The 27,181-nt window shown below is 45.1% G+C and overlaps 1 protein-coding gene across 2 annotated transcripts; it reads right to left on the bottom strand.

Moving 5' to 3' along the window:
• Nucleotides 1–143: 143 nt before the first annotated feature.
• On the bottom strand, nucleotides 144–26,292 carry AAAS (aladin WD repeat nucleoporin). Of its 2 annotated transcripts, XM_083353672.1 has the most exons (19): nucleotides 26,180–26,291; nucleotides 25,521–25,648; nucleotides 24,959–25,043; nucleotides 23,603–23,729; nucleotides 21,662–21,789; nucleotides 19,955–20,067; nucleotides 19,150–19,241; nucleotides 18,838–18,884; nucleotides 18,212–18,310; nucleotides 15,562–15,705; nucleotides 14,197–14,317; nucleotides 12,017–12,141; nucleotides 11,793–11,853; nucleotides 10,497–10,587; nucleotides 9,606–9,699; nucleotides 8,631–8,698; nucleotides 5,015–5,090; nucleotides 3,057–3,141; nucleotides 144–609 (listed from the first exon to the last, which is right to left on the bottom strand). In XM_083353672.1, exons 3-19 carry the CDS (start codon nucleotides 25,030–25,032, stop codon nucleotides 466–468), a joined length of 1,689 nt encoding a protein of 562 aa, XP_083209798.1. In that variant the 5' UTR covers nucleotides 25,033–25,043; nucleotides 25,521–25,648; nucleotides 26,180–26,291; the 3' UTR covers nucleotides 144–465. The 2 variants fall into 2 exon arrangements, with proteins under 2 accessions (XP_083209798.1, XP_083209799.1); XM_083353673.1 differs by lacking the exon at nucleotides 25,521–25,648 and having other exon boundaries at nucleotides 26,180–26,292.
• Nucleotides 26,293–27,181: the final 889 nt, after the last annotated feature.

Here is a 27,181-nt window from a genome sequence, read left to right as displayed (position 1 = left end):
CTGTCAAGAGTCACGGTTCAAAATATTTCAAGGAACAACAAATTTGTCTTTTTTCTTACCTCCAGGAAATGAAGTTCACTAATCCCCAGAGCAACACAAAAAATATGGGGAAAAGCCCTCGTCAGGCAGCAAGTGAAAAACATGCTCGGCAAAATTGCAGTTAATCTCTCAATTAGACAAAATAAGCTTGTAGGGAGGATTATTTGACTTTCAGGGAAAAGAACAATAAGCCAAAACAGGATCTCGAACTGATGTGTTTAATTTTTTTGCCCTAAATACAACTACAACATCATCCATTTCAGGAAAGCAGGCAGGCATTTCCTCAGGTCCAGTTTCTACCGCAGACCATACAATCCACGCCCAGCTCACGGAGGAAACACATACTGAATCAAATCTCAGTCCCCAGGGCTGATGGAGACAGAAGTTAGGAGCCCTGCAGAGCAAAGTCCTAGCGGAGTTGACCCTTCAGAGTTCTGAAAACAGGGGCTGCTCCCGGCTGCTGATCCAGCTGCCCAAGGGCACGAGAGGACTTTGCCCAGAACTGAAGGAAGGAAACTGGGCAGTCACAAAGAAGAAAGGAACGTGGCTGATACTTCCATCTGACCAGCACTGTGAAAGAAAAGACACAAAGCATCAAACCAAAGGCAAGAAGCAAAAGCATTCCTGTTTGCTCAAGAGGGTCCCGGGCAATCACAGATGGTTTCTCTCTTCTTGCTGGGAAAGATCCCAGGTCACGGAGCATCCACTCCTTGTCTAAAGCAGAAATGCCTTCAGCAAGCCAACATTGGAAAGGTGAATGAGCGGCTGTGCTGTGCATGATGTTGGACTTTTCTGGTAGGCTCAACTGGCTTTTGCTTATTGGCTTAGTTGCTTTTGGTTTTGTTACGTATGTATTTTTTTTTATTCTTGGCTGTAAGCTGTCCAGAGTTTGGTTGAAGATGGGCAGCTATGTTTTTAGTGTGCTTATGTATTTTAAATCAGTGAATAAACTTGCTTGTGGAATGTGGCTAAAGAACCTGGAAGTTGATTCTCTGGCCTGACTGCACGTATCCTTTCTTTCTATTGGTTTTGTAACCATTATGAAGCCTTTTCCTTTTCCTGACATATGATTTTCGCCTCCATTTCCTTACCCATATCTCGACGGTGAGATGGGCGGCACGTAAATTTAATAAATAAAAAATTCAGGTGGAATGTGGAAAAGACACAAAAAAGACACACTCACGTAACTTAAAATGGGTTGAAAACAGATTCTCTTCATATTACATTGTGAGTATAGCCCAGGGGTAGGCAACCTTGGCTCTTTTATGACTCGTGGACTTCAACTCCCAGAATTCCTGAGCCAGCCATGCTGAGGGGAGAGGTTTCCAAGCTGAGCCATGATGGCTCAGGAATTCTGGGAGTTGAAGTCCACGAGTCATAAAAGGGCCGAGGTTGCCTAACCCTGGTATAGCCTATCAGTCGTTTTCTTTCCCAGCACTAAATATACATTCATACCCCTGTGACTGCGACAGATAAAAGTTTTCCCCAAGGCTAGGACTTTTTAAGTGCCCTTCATCTGTCCAAATCCCCACCTCCGCAGTTCCCATCTCTCTCCAGAATATAAACTGGGAGGAATTGCTGATGCCGCTATAATTTGATTGAGAGGTCTAATACACTCAATGATCATACACGTTGATTGGGTTCCACAGCCGGATCATTCCAGCATGGGTAGTTCTGCAAATCTGCTTTAGTTGTTGCAATTTTCTCCTTCTTCTCCTTAAAAATTTCAATGTTGTAGCTAACTTTTGAAGATATCTAGGGCCTATAGCTGAACTTGGCATTACTCTGCAGTTTCAGGCCAAGCAGGAGAGAACTGAGTTTAAAAGCACACTAAATAAATAAATAACCTCTTTCCAAAGTGGCAATATGTCTAAATAAATGATTTATGTTGAAATAGGGACTGATCTCCTTTTATAGTCAGAGTAATATACTTTCTTACATAAAACAAATATAAAACTTTGGCACAGGAGTCAAGTGCGCCTCTTATTTCATTTCCACTTTCAGAAGCCTGGAAACAATACCTTAAGGCAGACATGTCAAACACAAGGCCCGGGGGCCAGATCTGGCCCGCAAAGTGGTTTCATGCGGCCCGCGAAGCCATCCTGGAAACAGTGAGGGAACGGCCGCCACTGTCTTGGCCATGGCCCAGAGACCCTCCTTCTGCCAGAGACCCTCAGATCTCTCCCACTCCTGCCCAGGCCCCCATAGGCACCCTTGATGCGAACGATGTAGAGCTGGCCATGCCCACCCAGTAGGCCATACGCACTCTAGCCACGCCCACCCAGTAGGCCATGCCCATCCTGGCCATACCCACCCGGCCCCTTGAGGGCAACCGCAATGCTGATGCGGCCCCCTGAAATTGAGTTTGACACCCCGGCCTTAAGGGCTTCAAAACTTGCTTTTAAAAATTAATAATCTTGAGACTCTTTTAAGTTTCTAATTGTATATGTAGCCCAGGACAGAATCATGCAACGCGCGCAAAAATCCAAACAAATCCCTAAGCCAAATTCCAAATATATCAATCTATGCAATTCAGAAAAACCAAAACAAATCACTGAGCATCAGAGTAATATCTAAGTCAAATTACATGAGGCTACAAAGCAATCCACCCCATTTGGATCCGGAGATAATTTTACACTAATCCTTACTATGCTGACTGGGAAGAGTCCTGCTGTTGAGTAAAATATATCCCTTTCAATTTTCACCTAGGATATTCTAGAATAGACAAGGGGAAGCTTACAATCACTCCAGAGTAATTGTAATAGCCATCCAGAGAGACTGTTTGTTCATGCTACGTGAAATGTGGGCAAGTCAGCAAATAAGCCAACATTGTATTTTATGTGTTTTGGGATATCTGGGGATGGCAAAACCATCCCTCTCCTCGGTCAGCTTAGCCCTCTTAAGGCACTTAGGACACGCAGACTGAAGTAGCCCCAGCAACTGCAAAGGCAGCTACGGTTCCTGCCAGCTGGCTCAGCCACTCTTCAAAAACCTCCGTACGTGGAGGCTGGACTTACCACTGTCAGAAGGGCTCCCTTCTTAAAGCAAGGATGAAAAGTGACCAGCTGTGGCTGAACCCCATCTTCACCCTGTAAGAAACCACTAGAAGTGGTAGAAGAAAGAGATTGCATATTATAACAGGGATACCCAAAAGCTGTTTAGATAGTACTTGGATAGTATTCGGAGGCTTGCAGTCCGGGACCCACAGCACACATCAATCTTGACAAACCCTATCCAACAAAAAATGAGTTTCAGTGTGGAGAAAAGCAAAGTTTTACATTTAGGCAGGAAAAATCAAAGGCGCAAGCACAGATTGGGCAAGACCTGGCTCAGAAACAGCAACTGTGAGAGGGACCCTGGTGTCCTAGTGGACGATTGCTTGACCATGAGCCAGCAGTGTTCTGCAGCCGTCAAAAAAAAAGCCAATACAATCCTCGGTTGTATAAACAGAGGGATCGAATCAAGATCATGCGAGGTATTAGTACCGCTTTATAAAAACCCTAGTAAGACCACACCTGGAATACTGCAGCCAATTTTGGTCACCATATCACAAAAAGATGTTGAGAGTTTGGAAAAAAATTCAGAGAAGAGCAATTAAAATCATCCAAGGCCTGGAGACTAAAACATACGAAGAACAGCTGCAAGACATGGCTTTGGCTAGTCTAAAGAAAAGAATAAATAGGGGAGACATGATAGCAGTATTCCAGTATTTGAGGGGCTGCCACAAAGAAGAGGGGATCACGTTATTCACTAAAGCACCAGAGGGCAGGACGAGAAACAATGGTTGGAAACTGATCAAAGAGAGAAGCAACCTAGAATTAAGGAGAAACTTCCTGACATTGAGGACAATTAACCAGTGGAACAGCTTGCCTCCAGAAACAGTGGGCGCTCCATCACTGGAGATTTTTAAGAACAGGCTAGACCACAGGTCTGCAACCCGCGGCTCAGGAGCCGCATGCGGCTCTTTCAGCCGTCTCCTGCGGCTCCCGGTCTTCTGCTATGTGTAGTCCAAAAAAAAAAAAAGTGGGACTAATAAAGTTCAACCAATCAATTCAAATATGCAGGGTAGGTGCATATCTCGCCTTGGCTCCACTCTTCAGTCAAACTCTGTTCTGCGCATGTACGCGGATGCGCACACAAATTTTGCGGCTCCCAGTTTTTCCTTTTGTGACAGAACCGGTTCCGAGTGGCTCTTTCACTGTTTCAGGTTGCTGACCCCTGGGCTAGACAGTCACTTGTCAAGGTCCCTTCCAGCATTCTATTCTATTCTATTCTATTCTATTCTATTCTATTCTATTCTATTCTATTCTATTCTATTCTATTCTATTCTATTCTATTCTATTCTATTCTAATTCTAATTCTAATTCTAATTCTATTCCATTCCAATTCCAATTCCAATTCCAATTCCATTCTTATTCCCAGGCCTAGCGATGTCTAATACTCCCTATCTAATATCCCAAGGGTGCTACCTCTCCTGCTTCTTTGGCTTAGATATAGAGTGAGCAACTTGTTCCCTAGTGCAGGGGTCCCCAACCTGTGGGCCATGGCCCACTACTGGGCCATGGCCTACTGGCCATTGGGCCACGGAACAGGCCAGCCGTTTTTGTGCACACTCACCCCCATGCAAACGGGATGCTGCGGGGCAAAAACAGGGTTGTGCAAGTGCCCGCATGGCAAAAAAACAGGGCGGGGCTAGCCAGTGTCACGCAGGTGCTAGCACTGTGATCGTGAGTTGAGGACCACCTCTACTTATTAAGAGGAACATGACCTGGAATTTAAGCCAAAACTTCCAAAGAGTGACAGAACAAAAAGAACCTCCCTCATCCGCCTCCCTTCCATAACCACGATAGTTTGAGGAGGACCCTCCCCTTTAAAACTATATAAAGGAAAAAAAACCCAATCTAGATTCTGTTTATAGATAAGAAATGGCTTATGGAATCCATTTCCAGATAAAGAGAGATGGGACAATACAAACCAGGGAAGAAGTTCAAACACAGGGTTATTGCGAGTCCGAAACACTGCAATGATAGTCTTGGAGGCATCCAAATTCCCTGCAGGGGAAAAAAAACACATAAGAAGTAGGGAACTTTGCAAAGCACTTAAATGTATGTAAACTGTAGGTAAAATGTGACAGCAAGATGTGTTTTCCAAACCGACGGCAGCTGAAGGTGGGACGGACCTTGTGCTTATATTCCTAGATCTTCCTGCAATGGCTCTCCAACCACGTACGTGAGATTTTGGGTGTCATCTATAAAATAGGGAGACTTAGCTCAGCAACCTACACACTTCCCTTGGCTTCCCCATTGACTTTCACACGAGTGGAGTGCACTGGACAGCCCTTCGTATGGGCAAACAGGTGGCAGTTTTTGGTCACGTGACTGCAAGGGGCTGGGATGGCTGGAACTTTGAGGGCCAGTCATAACCACTCTATCAATGCTGCTAACGTTGGATGTTTTTGCTTTGACAACAGACGGAGATGCAACCGTTTTCTTCTTACGTTTTACTCTTAAAGAGTTAGAGTTAAATGATGCTGGGGGGAGGAATGTGCATGAGAGTTTAGCTAGACATAACAATACTGTACCTAGTATACTGTACCTAATACTGTACCTGAACCAAGGTTACTGAAATAAGAGATGATAAGAATTGGCGGGCTGGGGAATTGGAGGGGAAGCCTGCATTTCAAACTAATTATGACTATTAACTGGAGGAGGGAATTGTGCTTTGATACTATGTGCTCAGGGGAGGGGAACTCAGTTTTTGGCTTCGACTATGTATGTGCCGATGCTATGCTATGCAGATAAAGATTCTTTAAGGTAAACAATGCCTCGGAGTTCTCTGAAGAGTTTCATCTGTCGGAACCATGACACACTCTTTGTTCAGCACCATCGTTGCTTGTAGTTATCCTAGACTCCCAAAGACCTGACAAATGGCTGCAGATTGAGACTACCTATACTGGCACTTTTAACATTTGGGTTGGAGAAAGCTCCTGGGAATACAGTCGACAGCCAGGAAAACAAATCAATCGATCATCAAACCAGTCAATCCAGAATTCTCCCTTGAGGCTCAAGTGACCAGGCTTACATTATCCTACTCTGGACGTATTATATCAGAAGCATTAGCTCTCTGTAGAAGTCTCTAATGCAGGAAAAGATGGAAAGTAAGAAGCAAGGAAGACCAGCAGCAAGGGGGATGGACTCAGTTATAGTGGAGCATCTGAAGGACCGTCCCAAAGATGCTTTTTCAAGAGGCAACTGGATTTTGTTTTTCTTTGAAGATGTTTCGCTTCTCATCCAAGAGGCTTCCTCAACTCTTAGCTCTTCTTGGATGAGAAGTGAAACGTCTTCAAAGGAAAACAAGAAAGCCCAGTTGCCTCTCGAAAAAGCACCTTTGGGACAACCCATGTTCTGGATGACTGAGAATCTCCATCGACATCTGAAGGACCAGACTAGGGACAAATCATCAGGGTGAAAAATCTACGTGGTTGCTGTAAGTTGACATTAACTTGATGGCGTGTTTAAATACTGCTCCTCTCATCTTATGGAAATATATTTGAAGGAAAATGCAGTTTTAAAGGACAATTTACACCAAGCTTTTAGAACAGTACAAGCTAGCCTTTGCCCTTGGTTACTGCACAAAATGGCCTGAGCTGGGAGGAATTATCTAGCTGGTTGACAGCCATGTGCAATCAGTGTGGTTGCTGGTCTTTGACAGCACAATCCTGTGCACACTGTCAGGGGAATAACTCTCAATAAACCAACTGGGACTCCTTGCAATAAATATCCTTGGGATTGCCCTGCCAAATCTTTTCGTATCTGAAAAAACAGAAAGCAATATCAACGTGCACGTGTGAAAGCGGAACCTAGAGGAGTTTACTCAGATGCAGAAGCAACTGTTTCTAGTTCTTTCTCAGCCAAGACCTTTCTCCTATACCAGGGGTAGGCAACCTCGGCTCTTTTATGACTCATGGACTTCAACTCCCAGAAGTCCATGAGTCATAAAAGAGCCGAGGTTGCCTACCCCTGTCCTATACCCATGGTGGCGAACCTATGACACGTGTGCCACAGGTGGCACGCAAAGCCCTTTCTGTGGGCACGGGCACCATCGCCTCAGTCCTAGGCCTTCAGCTGGGTTTTATAAAACCTTTTCGCTTTAGGCCTCCGCTGCTGTGTGCAAAAAAAAAAAGAAAAAGAAAAAAAAAGAAAGGTTCAATCGATCAATTTCAACTTCTCGCGGGGGAAAAAAAAGATCCCATAAAGTTGGAATTGATTGAACTTTTTAGTCCCACCCAGTCTGCCGTTACCACCGCAGCCACGCCCACCCAATGGGCCACGCCCACCCGGCACCTGACGATTCGTAAGCGGGTTTGGGGTTGCAGTTTGGGCACTCGGTCTGTAAAAGGTTCGCCGTCACTGTCCTATAACATTTCCCAACTGTTACTAGATTTACAGGGCCACCCAACTCACCGTGGCTCTGGGTGGCGTTGAACAAAAATACAAACAATAAACCAAAAGAACCGTAACGCTAAAGCATGTCCAATATATAAAATAGCTACTGCTTATGCTCTCCTGGATTCCTCAGAGCTTAGAGAAGAGTTGTCTTATTTGGCAGAGTGTTTAAAAAAAATCACGAAGGAAGAGGCAGCTCTCACCTTTAGAGAGAACGCTAGCATCTTTTTAAAACATATTTTTCCCCCTGAGGCACAGCAAGGTAGCCACTTCATGCGTACGACACCCTTCCCCTCATTTCCACAAAAAGGGGGTGGAATAGAGAGCTGAGGGTCATTTCAGTCTTCAGGCAGGATGGGCCATTCCCAAATACAACAGACTTAACATATGCATGTACTTTTATGAAGCAGGAAGTGGGAATTCTTTCATCCGTGTCCTTTTCCCCCAAATATATAATCTTGAAACTGACGGGGTCAGGTTGGGCAAACGCCTCAGCCTTTATAGAACTGTGGGTAAACTGCGGGAAGGGAAAAGGATCGCATGTTCCATTTGAAGCTCTCTGGAGGAAAGGCAGAATGTAAAATGCAGAAGGAATAAAGGGGCAAAAGCCCGCATAATGTACAAAAAATGTCAAAGGCATTCTGAATTATCCACATAGCAGCATGCTTGACATATTCGGAGGGTTTTATCTGAGGAGTACAAGAATGCCATCACCCTAAGAAGATCGCTAAATTCATCCTTATTTGGAATAATTTGAAGGCATTTTCTTTCCCCCTTTCCTTTTTGGGTTTGGTAACATCCTTCTTTTTGCCTTGAGATGTAACATATAAATGTGCTGTCAAATGCACACAAAGCACGCCATTACGTTGTAACTCGTGGGTTTTTGAAGCAATGCGCTTTCTGCTTGACTGTATCCAGGAGGGGCAGAGGGGGCTGTTATGGCTGGTTGTACAAATCACCTGCGTTCACTTTCCGAGACGAAAAAGACAAACCTTTCTGGAAACAATGCCCCAAGGGGTTTTTACAAAATGCTGCATCTTCTAGAGAAGGTCTCAGAATTGGGACTGGGCACGTCTGATAAGCGCATCCACCCTTGCCCTCCATTTTCCCCAGCCTCCCCCATGGTTTCAAAGAAGCAAGCTTCACCTTGAATGACCACCGCAAGCCTCTCCCCGCTTGGATCCCAAACCATGGACTGCACTTCCCCTCCAATCCTGGAACACAGGGACAGAGGACGTGAAGCAGAACAAAACGTTTACAAGGTTAACTAACGGTCAACGACGAACATTCGAACTTGGCTGCAACAGGAAGAGAAAGAGTTGGGGGGGGGTGTTCCAGAATAGGGTGGAGAGAATGACTTTCTTGACAGTTAAAATGTCAACAGCAGGAAGCCCAATTGCTTTAAAACCCTGCTTATTAGGGGTTTTTATTAATGGCACCTTAACAGGGGGAAAAGTACCTTTAAAAAAGAAAACCTTAGTTCATTCTACAAACATATATTATCGTCAAATTATTACTACTGCATTAAATTTATCTGCAGCCCATCTCGAGGTTTAAGGAACTTCTGAGCTATGCAATCTGGCTCCAGGGTTTCTAATTGCTGGAAACCCTATGCAGAAAAATCTTTGACTCCCACCCAAGCCCACTTCTCTACGCTTCCAGCAACCAACACTATCAGTGCTCCGGAGCAGGGGTGTCAAACTCAATTTCATTGAGGGCCGCATCAGCATTGCGGTTGCCCTCAAGGGGCCGGGTGGGTATGGCCAGGGTGGGCGTGGCCTACTGGGTGGGCGTGGCCTACTGGGTGGGCGTGGCCAGAGTGCGTGTGGCCTACTGGGTAGGCGTGGCCAGCTCTACATCCTTCACATCAAGGGTGCCTATGGGGGCCTGGGCAGGAGTGGGACAGATCTGAGGGTCTCTGGGCCAGGGCCAAGGCAGTGGGGGCCGTTCCCTCACTGTTTCCAGGATGGCTTCGCAGGCCGCATGAAACCACTTCGCGGGCCGGATCTGGCCCCCGGGCCTTGTGTTTGACATGTCTGCTCCAGAGCAATCGCAACAGTGCTGGAAGGCTATAAATATTCAACCAAATTCCCTACAGACGTGGTGTTCCCTTTCTCTCACCTCTCCTCCCCGTAGAGAGTCTCAAATGTGGTCTCTGAAAGATCTGCCACAACGGAAGCTGTTTTAGATCCACCGACCTGCCTTTGCTGCTCTCCTGAAATATTGGAAGTTGCGAGAGAAACCAGTCAGTAGGAGGACGTAGGTAGAAAGTAGCTTTACACCCAAATCAGATTCCCTGTTTGTTTCTCCCGTCACTGATTACTTTCTTGCAGCAGTTCTTCGGATTCTACATTGCTTGTTATTTGTATTCATTTAATAACCAAGTATCGTGCAGAATAATCAAATCTGTGCATTAAACAAATATGAAGTAGTGTTATGAAAGACTGTCAAGCTAATAATTTAACAGGTAGCCAGCTTGCATACTGTGAGATGCATGATGTAATGATGATTGGTATGACTCAGCAGGGTCTATGTCCCTTTAAGAGCCGGCTGGGTCTGTGTCTCTTTAAGAGCTCTGTATAAAAGAGATGTGTTCTCTCCCTTTCGTTTTCCTGCTGTAACTGCTGTGTGTTGGAGACTGCTGTATTAACACGTGTGTGTATATTGTTTCTGATGTATGATATTGTAGATAGTGTAAGATAAACCACCATTAAATATAGACCACTATTTACTGTGTTTACTCCTGGGTTATCTCAGCGCAATAAGACTGTACGTGCTCTGACAAAGACACTAAAGCCAGCTCCATGGACCAGTCAAAAATTTATTCAATAGCATTTCTTCTCTGCTCCAATGCACTGGATATGCAAGAAAGCATCGCCAAAGAACATCGTCCAACAATATCAACCTCCACTTCATTAAAGACACCAAAATTCAAGCATGTTGCCTAAAACTATTTTTTTCATGCTGCAAAAACTGAGAAGCCATTTGTTAGCGTCACAACTGCACACTCACCACTATATTCCAAGAAAGATAAGGAATAGATCACAGATTCCCCCTGGACAGTAAACAGCAAACGACTGCCATCTGGACTCCAGCAAGCAGTCTGCGATCAGACAGAGAAAATGGAAAACAAGTCCACTTTTGATGCAGGTAAAACAAAGGGACCAGAATTCTTTGCTAAGCAGAGGTTTGATTGCTGAGATTTTGCTGTGTTCCCTCGCATTCCTGCGACAGAATTTCACCAGGCTAGGTAACATGATCAGTCCATGGGTGGGTGGAGTTTATATATACTGTAGCTGTTTATATATACTGTAGCTTGTCCTGATGGCAGTCAACCCCGATAAACAGTCAAAGAAGAAACAATGCCCTAATCAAGGAACCGTCAAGGAAAAATACACATCCCAACCAAGGTTGGCAGTCTAGGTCACAGCAAACTCTAGTTTCCCTTATGTTGATCTGGTTACTTGGCTTTGGTAAATAAAAACATCTTATAAAAACAAACAAGTTTGGTGAACACCAAGAATCCAGCAGTCCAGCATTAAGACACATATATTCTTTGGTTTTGGAGCGTTTAAGCTATTGTAACTCCATTCTACCAGAAGGTGTGTTTGAATGCTGTTCAGAGACCAGTTTTTACAAAAACTGCCCCTATCTTAAAACACTAACCCTCTGGTCACTCTGATTTGACCAATAAAGTCCTTTAGAGCAGGGGTCCTCAACTGTGGCAACTTTAAGTCTTGTGGACTTCAACTCCCAGAATTCCTCAGCCAGCTTTGCTGGCTGAGGAATTCTGGCAGTTGAAGTCTACAAGTCTTAAAAGTTGCCAAGATTGGAGACCCCTGCTTTAGAGAGCTTGGCTCCAGGACCATCTTAGTGGAATCTGCCAGGCCTATGGAAGGGGATGCTAAGAATCCCGTTCCTGGAGGTACATCTAGCAACCTATTTATTAGTGTTTTGCAAGGCAGGAAACAAGTATGAATAAATGAATGAATGAACGATTGGTTCATTACAGTCACAAGCAAATTCCAAATAGAAATTCGGTTCCCGAATGGAAAGACTAGGCAATAAAATTGGGATTCAATAACTGACTTTGGCAGGGTTTCCCCCCATTTTACAGTGACCAGGCAGCTAGGCCTTTTGACTGCGTATCATTGCTGAGTTGCGTTCCATTATTATTTCCGAGTGATTGTTTTTGTCTTTCCCTTTGTAAACCACTCTGAATAGTACGAACTGGGCAGTACCACGTGTTTTTTGATTTTTTTGGTAAATAGGTAAGAACCCTTCACCATCTCGTTTTCCCCAACGTACCCGACAAGGACCTTTGATAGTTGGCCATTTCTCGTAAGTCCACATCTGAACCTCCCACACTCTGCAACGAGACAGGCAAGTAGGTAAAGAAGAAATGAAGCTGCTTTGGGAGCACCTTTCCGATCGAAGAGAGCAATGGGTCTTCACTGTTCTTACCCACCGTCCACTACTCCACTAAAGGAAGAGGACTGCTCTTAGAGGGCTGGTTCCAAGACTCTGCTCACCTGAAGACTGCTGAAGGTGTCGCTGCTAGCACCTTGCTGCCGTCGGGTGACCAAGCCAGGTACGTGACCCCGCCTCCTCCAAACCATTGCAACTGGATACAGTTTTCTGTGGAAACATCCCAGACCTAGCGGGCACAAGGTCAAAAAGAAGAGAATCGACCGTGGGAGGAAGGCGCTGCGTTTCTTCCAGCCAGAATCTCCCTAGTAGCCCTCCCTTCAAACTAAAACAACGCCACTGATAAAAGAGTCTGATGGGAGAAAAATTAACATCTGCGGTGGCTCAGTGAGTTAGGATGCTGAGCTTGTCGATCAGAAGGTCGGCAGTTTGGCAGGTCGAATCCCGAGTGCCGCGTAGCAGAGTGAGCGCCTGTTACTCGTCCCAGCTTCTGCCAACCTAGCAGTTCGAAAGCACGTAAAAAATGCAAGTAGAAAAATAGGGACCACTACGGTGGGAAGGTAACAGCGTTCCGTGTGCCTTTGGCATCTAGTCATGCCGGCCACATGACCACGGAGACGTCCTCAGACAAGCGCTGGCTCTTCGGCTTTGAAACGGAGATGAGCACCGGCCCCTAGAGTTGGAAACGACTAGCACGCCTTTACCTTTACCCTGGAGGCCTTCTGAGAAGACTGCCCCAAACCTTATGACACCAGTGAGATTAGCAAAAGTGTTTAAAAATACTTCAAATAGCTGTTGGAAGTGCAAAGAAAGGCCAGGCACTCACTATCATATCTGGTGGACATGCCCCAAAGCAAAAAGATTTTGGGTTAAAAGACATTTAGGGTCGGAGAAAATGACTGAAAAACAAATGAGACTGTTCTGTACCAGCCTACTACCGGCCCTGCAGAAAAGGCAGGGACAACCCCTTTACAAAACGGCAAGAGGCTGGAACTAAGCCTGCCAAATTTATTAACATAAAACAGAGCAAACAGAGCAAACACGAACCATGAAACAGGAGCTATTCAAACGGTTGCCTTCAGCAAACCAGCCCTCCCACACATTCCCCTTTTAAACAGTTCAGGGCGTGGCTTCTCTCTGCCTCCTTCCGAGGTGCCCCATTGCCTTCCTCTGTTTACTCCTGATTGACTGCCTCCTGCGTCGGGCGTCCTTGAACAGGGCCAGCTGTGGGTCATCTTCATCCACGCTGTCAGGCTCACACAGCTGGGTCTGCATCGTAACCAGATGGGAGGGGCCTGGCTGAGGGCTCTGCGGAGCCTCAAGGCTATCCTCAGCAAGCTCTCAACACCCCCCCTCCTCCTCTTCTGAATCGTCCGACCCAACTGCCGAACCCACAGGCTGACCCTGAATCATAACAGAGACCTTAAACCGGAATTATTTTTGTTAGGAATAATAGGAGCTAATTATGAGACAGATTGCAGATATCTAACGCTACACATATTAATGGTAGCAAGAACTGTATTTGCCCAACATTGGGAAAATGAAAATGTACCAACTGAAGAAGTACTAATTAAGAAAATTCTAGAGTGTGCAGAAATAGATAGATTGACTTTAAAGAGTAAAGAGAAAGAAGACTCGGTGAAGTTTAGAACATGGGATAATTTCTGTCAATGGCTAGAAAAATGAATCAGAGAGAAAGGAACGTGACAGGTAATTTTGAACATATATTAGCAAGAAGGCTACTGAGTGATTAACATATTGTTTATGATAATTAACTATATCTATTATTGTTAACATGAACCCAGACATTATGCTGTTTGCTAAATATTGAAAATGTTATTTGAAAAAAACCCAACCCCAACCCAAATCCCAACCCTAATCCCGACCCCACCTTATTCCTAACCCTATAAAAGCTAATAAAATCAATCAATCAATCAATCAATCAATCAATCTAAAAAGAAGACTGCCAAAAACAGTGGCCCCCAAACACTTTGACCATTCCAGGACCTCCATTGCCCGAGAGAACCATACTTGCAAAAAGGCATTCACTACAGAGCAATGTTGGTGGCTCTACCTGCCACAGCTTTTATGCTGCCTCTTGTTGTTCTAAAACCAGGAGTGGGGAATGATGGCCCTTTTATGACTCCTGGACTTCAACTCCCAGGATTCCTGAGCCAGCCATGCTCAGGAATTCTGGGTGTTAAAACTCCACAAGCCATAAAGGGGCCGTCAGTCCCCACCTCTCTTCTGTACCATAATAGCAGTAGCAGCACAACATACTTACAAGCATGGCTGTATCAGCAGGCGAGGCTGACAGGAGCAATCCTCCGCTGGGCGCCCAGGCCAGGCTGGTGATGGGACTGTGGCCAGGATGGCTGAGCACTTGAGCACAGCCAGATGAAGGCCTACAGGAATCGGAGACACACATCACAGGAAGCCCGTAATGTCATTTCTTTCGATTTCCACTGTCGTCTTATAAAAACCCACGCAGCAAGCTACAATTAAGCTAGAGGTCAGTGTGTTGTGTGAGCTCACCCAGTTGCTTCTCCAGATATGAGCACATACTCTAACAAAATAACACTGGGTAATAAGGCTGAACAGCAGTTTGAATGTGAAGGTCAGAAGAGGCTTAAGAGCCACATAGTGGTGACTCAGCTCCCCTTAATGTGTCTTTTTCTATGGCAGCATTGCCACTGTGGATGACAAGTGTGCAGTGCTGGGAAAAAACACGACCGCTTTCAGGGACTGCAGAGAGGTGCCGTGACTGCAACCTTGTAGGCTCCGAAGCACCTTTTCCCTTCAGAGTCCGAAGCCCTGAATAGTCCTTCTGCAAATGTTCCCTGGGCCACCCAGGGCACATCAGTACACCTATATCATCCAGCGCTGCAGAATTCACCACATCCCCATTATCAGAAATGAGCAACTGTGTGCGGTTAAAGTAGCCACATGACCAAACGTCAGAGAGGTTGAGCAGTGCTGTTAATGTCTGGGATGAAGGCAGGCACTTAGTGGCCTGAACTATTTGGATCCCAGCCTTCAACAAAAATAAAACTCTCAATAGAAAGGTATTGTTCTCTGTTCAGAAGCTTGCAATTCCAAGAGACAACGGAAAACAGATGACAAACCGGAGAAAATAAGGATATCAAAATAAGGCATCTGAAAGCCACAAAGATATTCATGCACGGCCACTGCCTGCTGGAAAGCTGCCTGTGTCCTTGAGGGGAGACCCAGAACTTGCTAAGACTTCTTGGAGGGGACCAGGGGTGGGGGTGGGGGTGGGTAGGGAGGAATGTTAGCTTTCCTTTCTTTGTCTCCAATTAGCAGAAGCCGAATGAATACAGGGACCTTCACTGTTCTTGCACTCTTTATTTAGATCATATTCTTGGGAGAAAGGACACGTGATATACGATATGCAGTTTGGAAATGGGAAAAAGGTACATGGAGGAATGGGGGGAAAGCTGTAACAGGGAAGAGATTTAGAATACACTAAAAGAAAAAGAGCCGGGCTGCGTGAAGGTCTTCTTGGTCTCAAGCGTCTGAAATCTAATGCTCATTTCCTTCAAACAGCAGCAATGAAATAGCCACTGTGACTATTCCTGGCTAAGGTGGGCTGCCCTCACTGATTTATTCAGAAGATCTGACTGGTTACCTGGTAGAAAGGGAAGTGGGATCCAGGTGCCAGATCAACACACAGCTACGGCACCCCACTGCAAGAATGGATGCACACAGTGGCTTCCAGGCCATCGAGGCCACATTTCTTTGCAAACGATGCTTCAGGATCGGGACTATAGTGCTGGAGAAGAAAAACCCAAACGGAGACATAAAGCAGGCATCAGCGAAACGAGCCTAAGGAATTGACGCAGGCTACCCTGTGTGCTCAAACGCCCTTAAAATAACACGACACAGCGAACAAATCAGGATTTGTCCTTTGTTGTTGCTCCAAAGTGAAAGGCAAAGAAAGCTTTCAGTTACAGAAAGGCACATTTCAGTTGCACATTAGAAGAACCATCCTAGCAGAAAGCAAGGCAGGCTCCCCTTCCTGAATGTGCTCAAGACGACGCTACGGGAATATTCTTTTACCAAGCAGAGGGCTGGACTAATGGCCCTCTCAGCTCCTAAGATTCCAATCAGTAGGCCAGAAGTTACAGGTCCACATACAAGCCCAAGAATAAAACAATGACTTCTATTTATGTAGATTTCCATACAGGACAACTAGGCAAGCGGTTTGACTATTGGTTTTCTGCAGGTTTTGAGCCATTTCTATTGGATGATCGCCAGGAGATTGCTGAGATCCCTCATAAGATAGACTTTGGTTGGGCCTTATTTATTACAGAACATTAATATTTTGATATTGGCTACCTGCTGGTTGAGCATAAAGCCAATAGCTTTCCTAAAGAAAAACACTACAGTGCAAGTATAGTAATAATGATCAAATACTAAACATGTCTTTAAAAGCCAAGCAAGAAAGAAAAGTCTCAATAACGTCAAAAATTAATGAGCAACTTGGGACGGCAGGGGACCAGTTACACCCTTGGAAGGAAGGGTTGCATGCTACAGTTTGAGGGCCCAGGGGAAAAAAAATCTTCTTCTCTTGCAAAATTCCACAGAGAAGAATACAGGTAGTCCTCGAGTTACGAGTGGAATGGAGCCTGCCCATTCCACTCGTAACTCAAAAAACTCGTAGAGTGAATCTCGTACCTCGAACGAGATCACTCCCTTGCTTGTTAAAACACACGCGGCTCATTAAGCGAACGTGAGGTATCTCAGGGTGGGGAAGGCCATGGAGGGCCTAGTGATGGAACAGGCCCCCAAGGCCTCCCTGATCCCTCCTGCCTTCCTCCTGCGCCGGACTGACCTGGAAAAGATCTGTGTCCTCACTGCCGCCCGGATCTGAGCCTGGGGGATGCTTCCGCACCCTCCCTGTGGTCCGATCCAGGCTCCGGAGGGGTTTTCCAGGCCCGATCACTTTGCTGGGAGGGAGGGGGCTGTGAAAGTATTCTCTGGCCTTGGAAGCCTGGAAAAGGCTTCTGAAACCCGGATCGGGGCACAGTGGGGGCGGGCAGAAGCCTCAGATGCGGGCCGCAGCGGCCTGGAAAAGGCCTCCGGAGCCACGATCCAGCTTCTGGAGGCACATGGAAGCTTCCTCCAGCTTTGGTTCCGTTCTCTGTTGCAGAGAACAGAGGCCTAAAGTACCACGAGATCACGTGAGATCAGTAGCATGAGATCTCACCCCACTGATCTTGCGTTACTTTAGGCCTCCACTCTCTGAGAACACACTGAAGGCTGGAGCAGCCAAGAAAGCGAAGGATCTCGATCTTCGCAGGGTGAGTATTGAAGGCCTGGTGCCTAGGGAGACCCAGGGCAGGGGTGGGGAGGGAGGGAAAAACCAGGGTGAATGTTGCAGAGCCACCTACGGTCGCTCGTAAGGACAAACGACTGCCGTGGTGCTACAATATTTGTAACTTTGGGATTTGCTCGTAAGTACTAGGGGGCGCTCATCACGTAACTCTGAACGAGCGTTAAGTGAATGCTCGTAACTCAGGGATTACCTGTTCTCTCCAGCTGATCCTCCCTGTATATTTTATTAACTGGGCAGGTCCATATGAGAACATCTTCACTTCTTGACAAGAATACGCAAAACCACTTAAAACAGGCACAAAGGTGGGCAAAGAATACATGTACAGGATAGCTGACCTTTCATCTAAATGATCTCCTTCTCCTCCTCAGCCCATAAATTTTGGTGGGGGGGGGGACCAGCTTGTTTTCAAGCAAACCTAGTTTGTTCTTATACACAGCTCCCATTAGTATTCTCATCTCAAGATCCAATAATCCAACTATAGTGGTACCTCAGTACGCATCCTGAGTTGGTTCCAGGAGGAGCAACGAGTATCAATAATGAGTCCCAAACAAAGTATCAAAAACAAGAGTCCCAAACAAATTTTCCCCATAAAAAGGAATAATGTTGTGAGACCCAACAATAATGTTGACCCAACAGCCAACTTCGACAAGTTCTAGCTTGTGCGCCGAGTACCAGAGTACTGGCACAAAAATTTCACATCAAAATCTGTTGAGTACCAAATGTGATAAGTTTCAAAGCAGCTGAGTACCAAGGTACCACCGTATTTCTTTTCCTTGACCTGTGCTAATCAACTCTTAAGTGAACTCTTGAATAGAACTTTCTATGCCGCCCTGGAGACTTCAAGCTTTCTAAATGTCTGTCTGTCGTATGCCATGCTCATTGCCATTGGCTTCAGTCTGTTCAGAGTAATGCTCTACCCTAGGCTAGTTAGGTCCCTTACCTGTTGGTATTGTAAACACGGATGGAGTCATCCAGAAGGGCCACTGCAAATTTGTTGGTATGAGGATGCCATGCAAAAGCGCGGATTGAGCAGCCTGCCCTGTGTAAGCAAGACAAGGGGCATCAAAAAATATATATCACTGGGCTTGTTTACAACTAAAAGTCAAATAGGATTTAAACGTTAGAAGCTACACAGCTGGGGCTGGTTGGCTGCATACCACAGAAAATGTCAAAGTGTAAATGAAAACGAGGTGATTCTGAAGAGACATGTCAGAAAGGCTAACCGACAAGGCAATGACTTCAGAAAACATTTGTATATGAAGGAAACATTTTACTTTGCCTTTATGATTAGCCACAGAACTAATGCCTGCTATTCTAGGGTTAACTGACACTGTACAAATATGAGTTTTACCCAAACTAATACGCATTCGGAAACACGATTAAGGACTCTGCAGATTATCCAGTAAATCAGACTTCTAGGCACAGTAAAAAATATGTATCGTGTTGATAAAACACGTCGATTTCAGGTTTAAAGCAGATCAACTGGATCCCCCTCCAATAGGGGAGATGCTTCAGACAACAACTGCTATTTGGTTGCCGGACGCATGCAAATCACCCAGGACTCACCAATCCACAGCCTGGGAGAATTTTGCTATTATATCTTCGCTTGGCAGCTTTGAGAAAGAAGAAACAGCAATGTTATTATTACTTCCCCGGAAGCCACGTAAGAGTGGCCATATTTGAATACACAGGAGAAATTGGTTAAATGGAGAAGGAAAGGTTCCCTCCATGAAATTGAAAGAAGACATAGCTATCGTAGCAACTGGCATCTCAACCAATTGGAACGCTGTGTGATCCCAGTACGGACTGGCATGGTTCCCAGTCCCTAATTGCCCCCGGCCCTTCTGTTCCGCTCGAGTTGCGTTATACAAACCTCACCGACAAATGGGGAAAGAAGGGGCCGTGGAGGGAGGATAGCCAACAGCAGAGCGCTAATGCCCATCGAGATCCGGATTTCATCCACTGCAGAGCTGAAAGATAATACAGACTGTCCTCAACTTTTCATGGGAAAAATGCCCGTTTGAGAGAGTGGATTTAGATTTATGACCGCAAGACTTGTCTAACAACTGCTACAAAAAGATGGTTGGAAAAAATTGGGCCTGGTGATGTGGCTTCTTGACTTATGACCACAGTGATTTATGACTTTAATTCGGGTCTCAACTGATGTCGTAAATCAAGAACTACTTGTACAGAAGATACAAAGTGTGCCAACTCTAAAAATGTACGTGTTTTTTTTTTAAAAAAATGACCTTAATAGGCTGGATCAATTTTCTTTTCTCATGCCGGTATCTTATCTTCAAAAAAAAAAAATACCCTATCTTTCTTTTCAGCAAGGGTAACATTTGAGAATGTTATACCCATGCCAGAAGAAAAAAATGTCTCCTCTTTATCTGGCAGACGGCATATCATTCTTCCAGTAAGCTTTGGGAGGGGCGCCCGTGAGAAATTTATCAGGAAATAATATCCTTCTAGCGAGCCAATTTAATCAAATCAATCCCGAGGATGAATGGGGCCAGTGGCTATCACAGCTATGTCACCCCTACATCCTTGTTTGGTCTTATTATTGCACCAGTCATCATCTCCTGAATTTCGAGAAAAACGTGATTTTGAGAGAGAGCTAAGAAAATATTTTTCCTATTCGCTCAACTGGTCCAGCTGTACTGTACAATTCTTGATACACTACCTAGCTCCTTTGAGGAGTCCACCCAAGACTGCCGATTCGTTGCCTGGTCCGAGTCCTCTTCCTCTTCTGCGTTTGCAAGTTCTTCAAGCACTCCAGCCACTCCAACATCGCGCCTAAGTAAAATGGAACGTGTGAAAGCTGCTATAAGGGAGCAGGGTTACGTTCCACGTGCAACTGGAAAAGTAATTTGATGTGCATCGAAGCAACTTCAGATTTTCGCGATCGTAGCTTTTCCATTTCAGCTTCTCTAACGAGAAGCTTCAGGGTTCTTCTGTGACCCAGGCCTCATGGTTTTTATTCCCTATACTCCAGATTCACTGATACTACTACCCAAGTAATATTCTCCTCAGTCACCAAAGTCAGGTCTCTTGTAAAAAAAAAAAAATCTACATTTGGAAGTCAAGTCTTCTTTAGGTTGCTCAACTCAGCCAGGTAATTTCCCCACTCACTCTTCCGTAAGAATAGCTGAGGAAAACCGTGCTAGTTTGTCATCACCAGCCTGGGCCTGGGAAAACATACCAAGGACTGCAAGAAGACCAAGCACGGCTGCCATAATGTTATCCTGGTTCTCCACCTACAAAATGCTGGGGAACGCAGGCATTCTCTCTGTCTAATGTATATGTGTCCTTAATGCTCAGAGAGAGGGAAGGACGTGACTAATTCCCACATACTAATTCAAGATTTTCTTGTCACTACCATAAACAACCATCAAGCAGAGCTATAGCTTAGCAGGCCATTCTCTAACTGCTTCTTAGACCTAAGTTTGACTGAAGATAGCAGGTTGATGACAATCAAAAGGATGGGTGATGCAGAGAATATTCATCTGTGTTGTTAGCCCATTTACTGTCTAAAATAAGAAATATCTGCCATCGTTCCGATAGATGAGACCATTTAAAAGAACTTCAAGGCAAGAATTTCTTCCTTAAAAGAACATTTTTATTTGGCTACAACATAACAGCACATACAAAGGTGAAACCAAGACTAAATTCCCCTCCAGTTGTTTACAAAGTTGCAAGTGTCACTTCCCACCCCAAATGGCTGTCCATAAATCACAATCACCGACTGTTAAAAAATATTTGGCCCACCAAAACGTTATCAGCAATGACCTTGGTTCCCATACACGGGAAATGTTTTGGCTAACTGAGAACTACACCACCCCCTCCTTCTTCTAACTAAATATGTGGCAACGAAGACAAAATGAAAACGGCTTCAGTTCGGTCCGTCACAGTGTTGACAACATCCTTTTCAGCCTCAACTCTACTGGGACACAGCTGCAGTTCTCTTAACTGCTTTTAAGGTATGTTACGAACATTAAACGACTCTCTTTAAAACTGAGAAGAACAGCCATACTAAGTTGGACGAGGACATAAAAACATGAAGGCAGAAGGACTTGTAGGTTTAAATAACAAACCTGATCTAGCCACTAGATCAGACTGGTCATCCTAAGAATTGGCTGCCACTTTTAATCTATTTAGTCTGTCCCTCTTTTCTCCTCTGATTTAGATACCGAAAGTGAGAAATTCGTGAGAAAAAAAGAAAAAGAAAGAAAACAGCAGAAAGAGAAACACCCGGAGGGAAAAGGCCTGGCGTTCCTCTTATAAGTTCTTCAACTGAGAACTGGGAGACAGCCCTTTTCTTAAAATTGAGGATAATCTGTGTGGAAAGACGTAGCTCGGGCGTGATCATCCTAACCCAATCCCAACTTACCAGGCTCTGATGCACCTCTTCCAGAGTGACTCCCGGTGATGAATGAAGGCTGGCTTGGTGCCGTGTTCCAGGCGACTGAAAGCTTTCAGATTTTCTTTGGGAATGGTGGGGGTGGGAAGACTTTCCATCTGCACAATTATCCAGATAATTAAAAAGGAAGTAAAATTCCTCGACCAGAATTTATTTGTGCGTGTGTGCGCACACGCACGCACACACACACACAGTTGGATAGCAGGACAACCAAGGTTCGTTTCACTTCAGTTTAATAAGCAGCATGAGAGTATTCTGATTTTTCTGATTTATTTTTTTTATTAGCTAATAGGTACTGATCAGAATTCAGGATACAGAAAGTCTTTCTTCCTTCCCTCCACACCTCAAATAGTCCAGGCAGTACATACAGAGATTCAAAAAACAAAACAAAACAAAAAAAAACCTAGAAATAAAGCTTCTGGTTAAAGGCATGGAGCTTTATGTGTGGTCTTTTCCTGAAACTAGCAGAAACATTACTTAAACATTATGTAAACTAAGTCACAGAATGAAAGATTTTCTTGGAAAAGGATTTGTTTTTGTTGGTCAAATGTAAGCAAACCTAGCCTGTTACCTCCTGTTGTTTTGTCTCCTTTCCTGTACTTGAACACTCCTTTTCAAGTTCACACTAGACTTGCTCAATCAGTATTTCTGAAGACCTCCTGATGGAAGATTAGCCAATCCCCTTCAAAAAAAAAAATCACCTACAGACAGTTCGTGACTTACAACCGCAACCAAGCCCCAAATTTGCTTTGCTAAGTAAGGCAGTTGTCAAGCAAGTTGTGTCTCATTTTATGCTCTTTTTGCCACAGATGTTAAGCGAATCACTACAATTGTTAAGTCAATCATGTGGTCATTAAATGAATCTGGCTCCGCCCCCCCCCCCACCTCCCATTGATTTTACTTGTCAGAAGCCTGTTGGGAAGATAACAAATGGCAATCGCATGATCCCAGGACAGTGCAGCTGTCATAAATACATGCCAGTTGCCAAGTTCCTGAATTTTGATCATGTGACCATGGGGGAAGCTGCCAAAGCTGTAAATGTAAAAAAACAGTCATGTTACTTTTTTCAGTCCTGTTGTAACTTTGAACTAAATGAATGGTCGTAAAGTCGAGGACTACCTGTACTGCTTTTAAGCAATTCTTCTGCCTTTCCTAATTTGCATTTATATTCTGAGGCTAATTCCTACCACATTGTTTTTCTAGATAAAGGCTAGCAGGGGTGAGCAGCAAGAATCCAGGCAACCCCTTAGAAGGCAGCAAAGACTCCAACCTTTCTCCATTACACTACTGCCACTTAGTGGATGTCTGGATTTTTGCAATTGATCTGATAGCCCTAAGTCAACAAGGAGCTGAAGTATTGATCCACTAATGGCAGACTCCAGTGGATTTCATCTGCCTGAAAGAATTAGGTAAAGGTTCCCCCGCACGTTCGTGCTAGTCGTTTCTGACTCTAGGGGCCGGTGCTCATCTCCATGGTCATGTGGCCGGCATGACTAGACGCCAAAGGCGCACGGAACACTGTTACCTTCCCACCAGAGTGGTCCCTATTTTTCTACTTGCATTTTTACGTGCTTTCGAACTGCTAGGTTGGCAGAAGCTGGGACAAGTAACAGGCGCTCACTCTGTTACGCGGCACTCGGGATTCGACCCGCCAAACTGCTGACCATCTGATCGACAAGCTCAGCGTCCTAACCCACTGAGCCACTGCGTCCCTCTGAAAGAATTAGTGATAAACTAATCCTTTCAGGCAGATGAAAGGAAAGTTCAGTTTGTCTCCCTCCCTTATTTTATTGCACACATCCTCAAGAATCAAGTTAAGTATCCATCTGACCATTACATTTTTGGAAGACTTCCTATTATTAAGACAGGACGGTAGCTGATTTCTTTCTAGGGTCGGAAATTATGACTTACCTGACTTTGGAAAGTAAGTGGAAGCTTCTCATAGCTACGGCCAAAAACCAGGGCATTGTTGAATTCATAAAGGGTGATGTCTCCTGGAGGAGGTGGAGGTGGAAAGAGTGCTAGGGAACACATCTTTCTGGTTGTTGAGGAAAAAGCAAAAAGGAGGAAAAGAGACTCCTTAAAGCACACCATGCTGGAGGTTTCATGCAAAGTAATTGCACACTGCTAGACACAATGCTACTGACTTCTCCAGAGAGGCCAGCAGCGAGTTTTAGCCTCTACTTCATTACAAATAATTTAGGCAGACTGACTAAAAGCTTTGCAAAATTGTTCCTCTCATAATTTATGACTTTGACTGGTGAATAGCGTTAAAAATCAGAAAAGAACATTAAAAGGAAAATAAATAATATAGTGAAGGATAATAAGCTGACAAAAACAGCACTTGTGCATAATTAAGGCTGGCAATAACAACATACTGCACACTCGCATGGAAAAACAGGCTCATCTACTCTTCTGATCCAACACACAGAAACCAGGTATTTAAAATTCTACAGAAATTTAATAGGATTAATATCATCTTAAGAATCTGGGGGTACCTATGACCCAGATTTGAAGTTTTGACCGTTGCCTCCCCTCCCCCAACATTTCCTTCTGATTTTCAGCAAACCACACCCACAGCGCACCATTGGTTAGCTTAATGACCACTACAAAAAAGCTCTTAAAATCAAGTTGGTCGTGTGACCGACCGGCTTTATGACCATCACAAGCTACGTCCACGATGGACGGGCTCCATTACAATCATTAACTCAAGGACCGCCTGCATCAAATGTATGACATAAGGCATCGCCGAACGTGGCATTTGCAATTGCAAGCCGTTTTCATTAAAAACCCAATGCAAAAATTCAAAGTAGTGAACAATTCATTCAAGTGTTGTTTTTTTTAACTCAATCATCGTGTGTTGAGCTGTCAAGAAAACAACAGCAGAGTAGGACATGCCTTTTTAAATAGGTCATTGGTTTAGACCAGGGGTAGGCAACCTCGGCTCTTTTATGACTCGTGGACTTCAACTCCCAGAATTCCTGAGCCAGCATGGCTCAGTATGGAAACCTCTCCCTTTCCCCTCAGCACAGCTGGCTCAGGAATTCTGGGAGTTCAAGTCCCCGAGTCATAAAAGAGCCAAGGTTGCCTACCCCTGGTTTAGACCATCAATAACACAATGGTGACTCTCAAGCTGGTCCCCTAAAGTCAGTTTATTTCAATGTAAATATGCACAGAATTAGGCACAAGATACTTCTAAAGAAATATCTAACAGGTTAGTGGAGGAGGAAGCTAACTGCTCATTGCCCAAAGCCCGCAATTCAATACCTGTTGCTGGGGGTTGGCGACAGAGGGACAGATGGACTGCTCTCATGTCCTGCTGCTGAGCCTCCAGAAGGCATCTGGCTGAAGGCTGCAAGATACAGAGCGCTGGATTAGATGGACTTTTGTTGCAGCGCAGGGATTTTCTGAAATGTGGTCTTGAGCAAACAGATTCCTGTGTTTACCACTGTTGTGCGTTCAGGCCATTACCAGCATCTCAGATAATCTGAAGGAGTTAATAGTAGCAATAACAACAACAGCAATGATTATAAATCCAGCAATCCCACTGTCCTTCCTGATAAAACACTAAGCCTGCACAGGTAATCCTCGACTTACAGCAGTTCATTTAGTGAAGTTACAATGGCATTGAAAAAAAGCGACTTATGACCGTTTTCACACTTAAAGCCGACCACTGGCATGGCCCTGTGATCAAAATCAGCTGCGTAGCAACTGACTCATCTTTATGACGGTCACAGCATCCTGGGATCATGTGATTCCCCTTTTGCCACCTTCTGACCAGCAAAGTCAAGGCAGAAGTCAAGATTCGCTTAACGGCCATGTTACTTACTTAACGGCTGCAGTGATTCCCTTAACAGCGGTGGCGAGAAAGGTCGTCCCACGGGGCAAAAACTCACTTAGCAAACGTCTCACGGAACAAGTGAAATGTTGGGCTCAATTATGGTCTTAAGTCGAGGACTACCTGTAACGGGAATTGTTATCAATCCAGCGGGCTCAACTTTATCCCCTTGAGATAAAACAATAAATATTATGATACCGTATAGGGCAGGGGTAGGCAACCTCGGCTCTTTTATGACTCATGGACTTCAACTCCCAGAATTCCTGAGCCAGCCAAGCTGGCTCAGGAATTCTGGGAGTTGAAGTCCATGAGTCATAAAAGAGCCGAGGTTGCGTACCCCTGGTATAGGGATTATCATCAATCCAGCGGGCTCACTTCCAGAGTTCCTCCTTAGAATAAAACAAGCCTTAATCGGGAGGATTATAAATCCTGGGGTCTCCCTTCGAGAGCTTCCTCTCGGGACTGGAACACGTGCTGTTGCCCCGGGAGGCAGAGGGAACACGGGGGAAATCAGCCCGGTGCCTCCACATTTCCCCGAAGCCAGCCGAGGCGGGCTGCCAAGCCCCGCTTTCCCCGCGCGTGTCTCGATCTAAAGCGCTCTCCGCCCAGACAGGGAAAAAGGAAAGCCCGGCCGAGCCCGTCTCACTTACGCGGCCGCGAATCTCTGGCGGAAATCTCTCGGGCAAACCGGCTTTTGTTTGGAAACGAAGGAAGGCCGAGAGAGAGAGAGAGAGAGCGAAGGCGCTCTAGCCCAACTTCGGCTTTTCGCGGGTACCGCTCGGGCAGCGACGACGACGACGGGCGCCGCACGGGGCCAAAAGAGTCAGAGCGAACGCCTTGCGTTGGCTGCGGACCTCGAGTTGGCTCGGTTTAGGGATGGATTCGCCTCCTAGCGGATCGGACGCGTAACAGGAGTTCCCAACCGGACCGGACCGACGTTTTATGTCTTAAAGGGCCCGAACGTTTATTCCAGGGGGTCTTTAAACTTGGCCCTTTTATGACTTGTGGACTTCAACTCCCAGAATTCCTCAGACAGGCACGCTGGCTGAGGAATTCTGGGAGTTGAAGTCCACACGTCATAAAAGGGCCAAGTTTGAGACTCCTGTTTTATTCCAATCGGTCGTTCCAACCCTGTTTAACTAGCATACGGTTCTACGTGCCTGTTACTCCGTGTTGTGTTTTAAAGGCTTAGTGTGTATTCTCAAACCATTATGCTCAGAATGCAGACTGCACACCAAGCTATAAAAGACGGAAGATTTTCTTCCAAACTTTATCCCCCTAGTTGGGGAATACATTATGGCCCACAAATAGTCGCAACAATAATAAATGTTAGTCTTTAAAGTGCCCTGCAAAAATATCTTTTATTTTTGACATTACGTTTCCTGTTGCAGCTTTGCAGTTTAACCAAGGATGATTGACCCTACGCATAGTCCTCGGCTTAACGAGCAGTTTGTGTAAAGTGTTCGATATCGACTTCTGTAGTTTTGTTTCTATAGGGATGGAAGGAGTCCTCTGCCATTGCAGAAAGATGTAGAGGATTCCACAGACTTGTGATAGGACAGCAAAGGAAGTCCTTCGTTTAAAAATGATCACAAATAAATACAAATAATACAAATCAGTTTCTACAGAAACATGAATGATTTTCTGATTAT

This window comes from Vipera ursinii (genome assembly GCF_947247035.1).
Source record: "Vipera ursinii genome assembly, chromosome: 2".
Lineage (NCBI taxonomy): Eukaryota > Metazoa > Chordata > Lepidosauria > Squamata > Viperidae > Vipera > Vipera ursinii.
The sequence above is the reverse complement of the archived record's forward strand: the minus strand, read 5'-3'. Positions and strand labels throughout refer to the sequence as shown.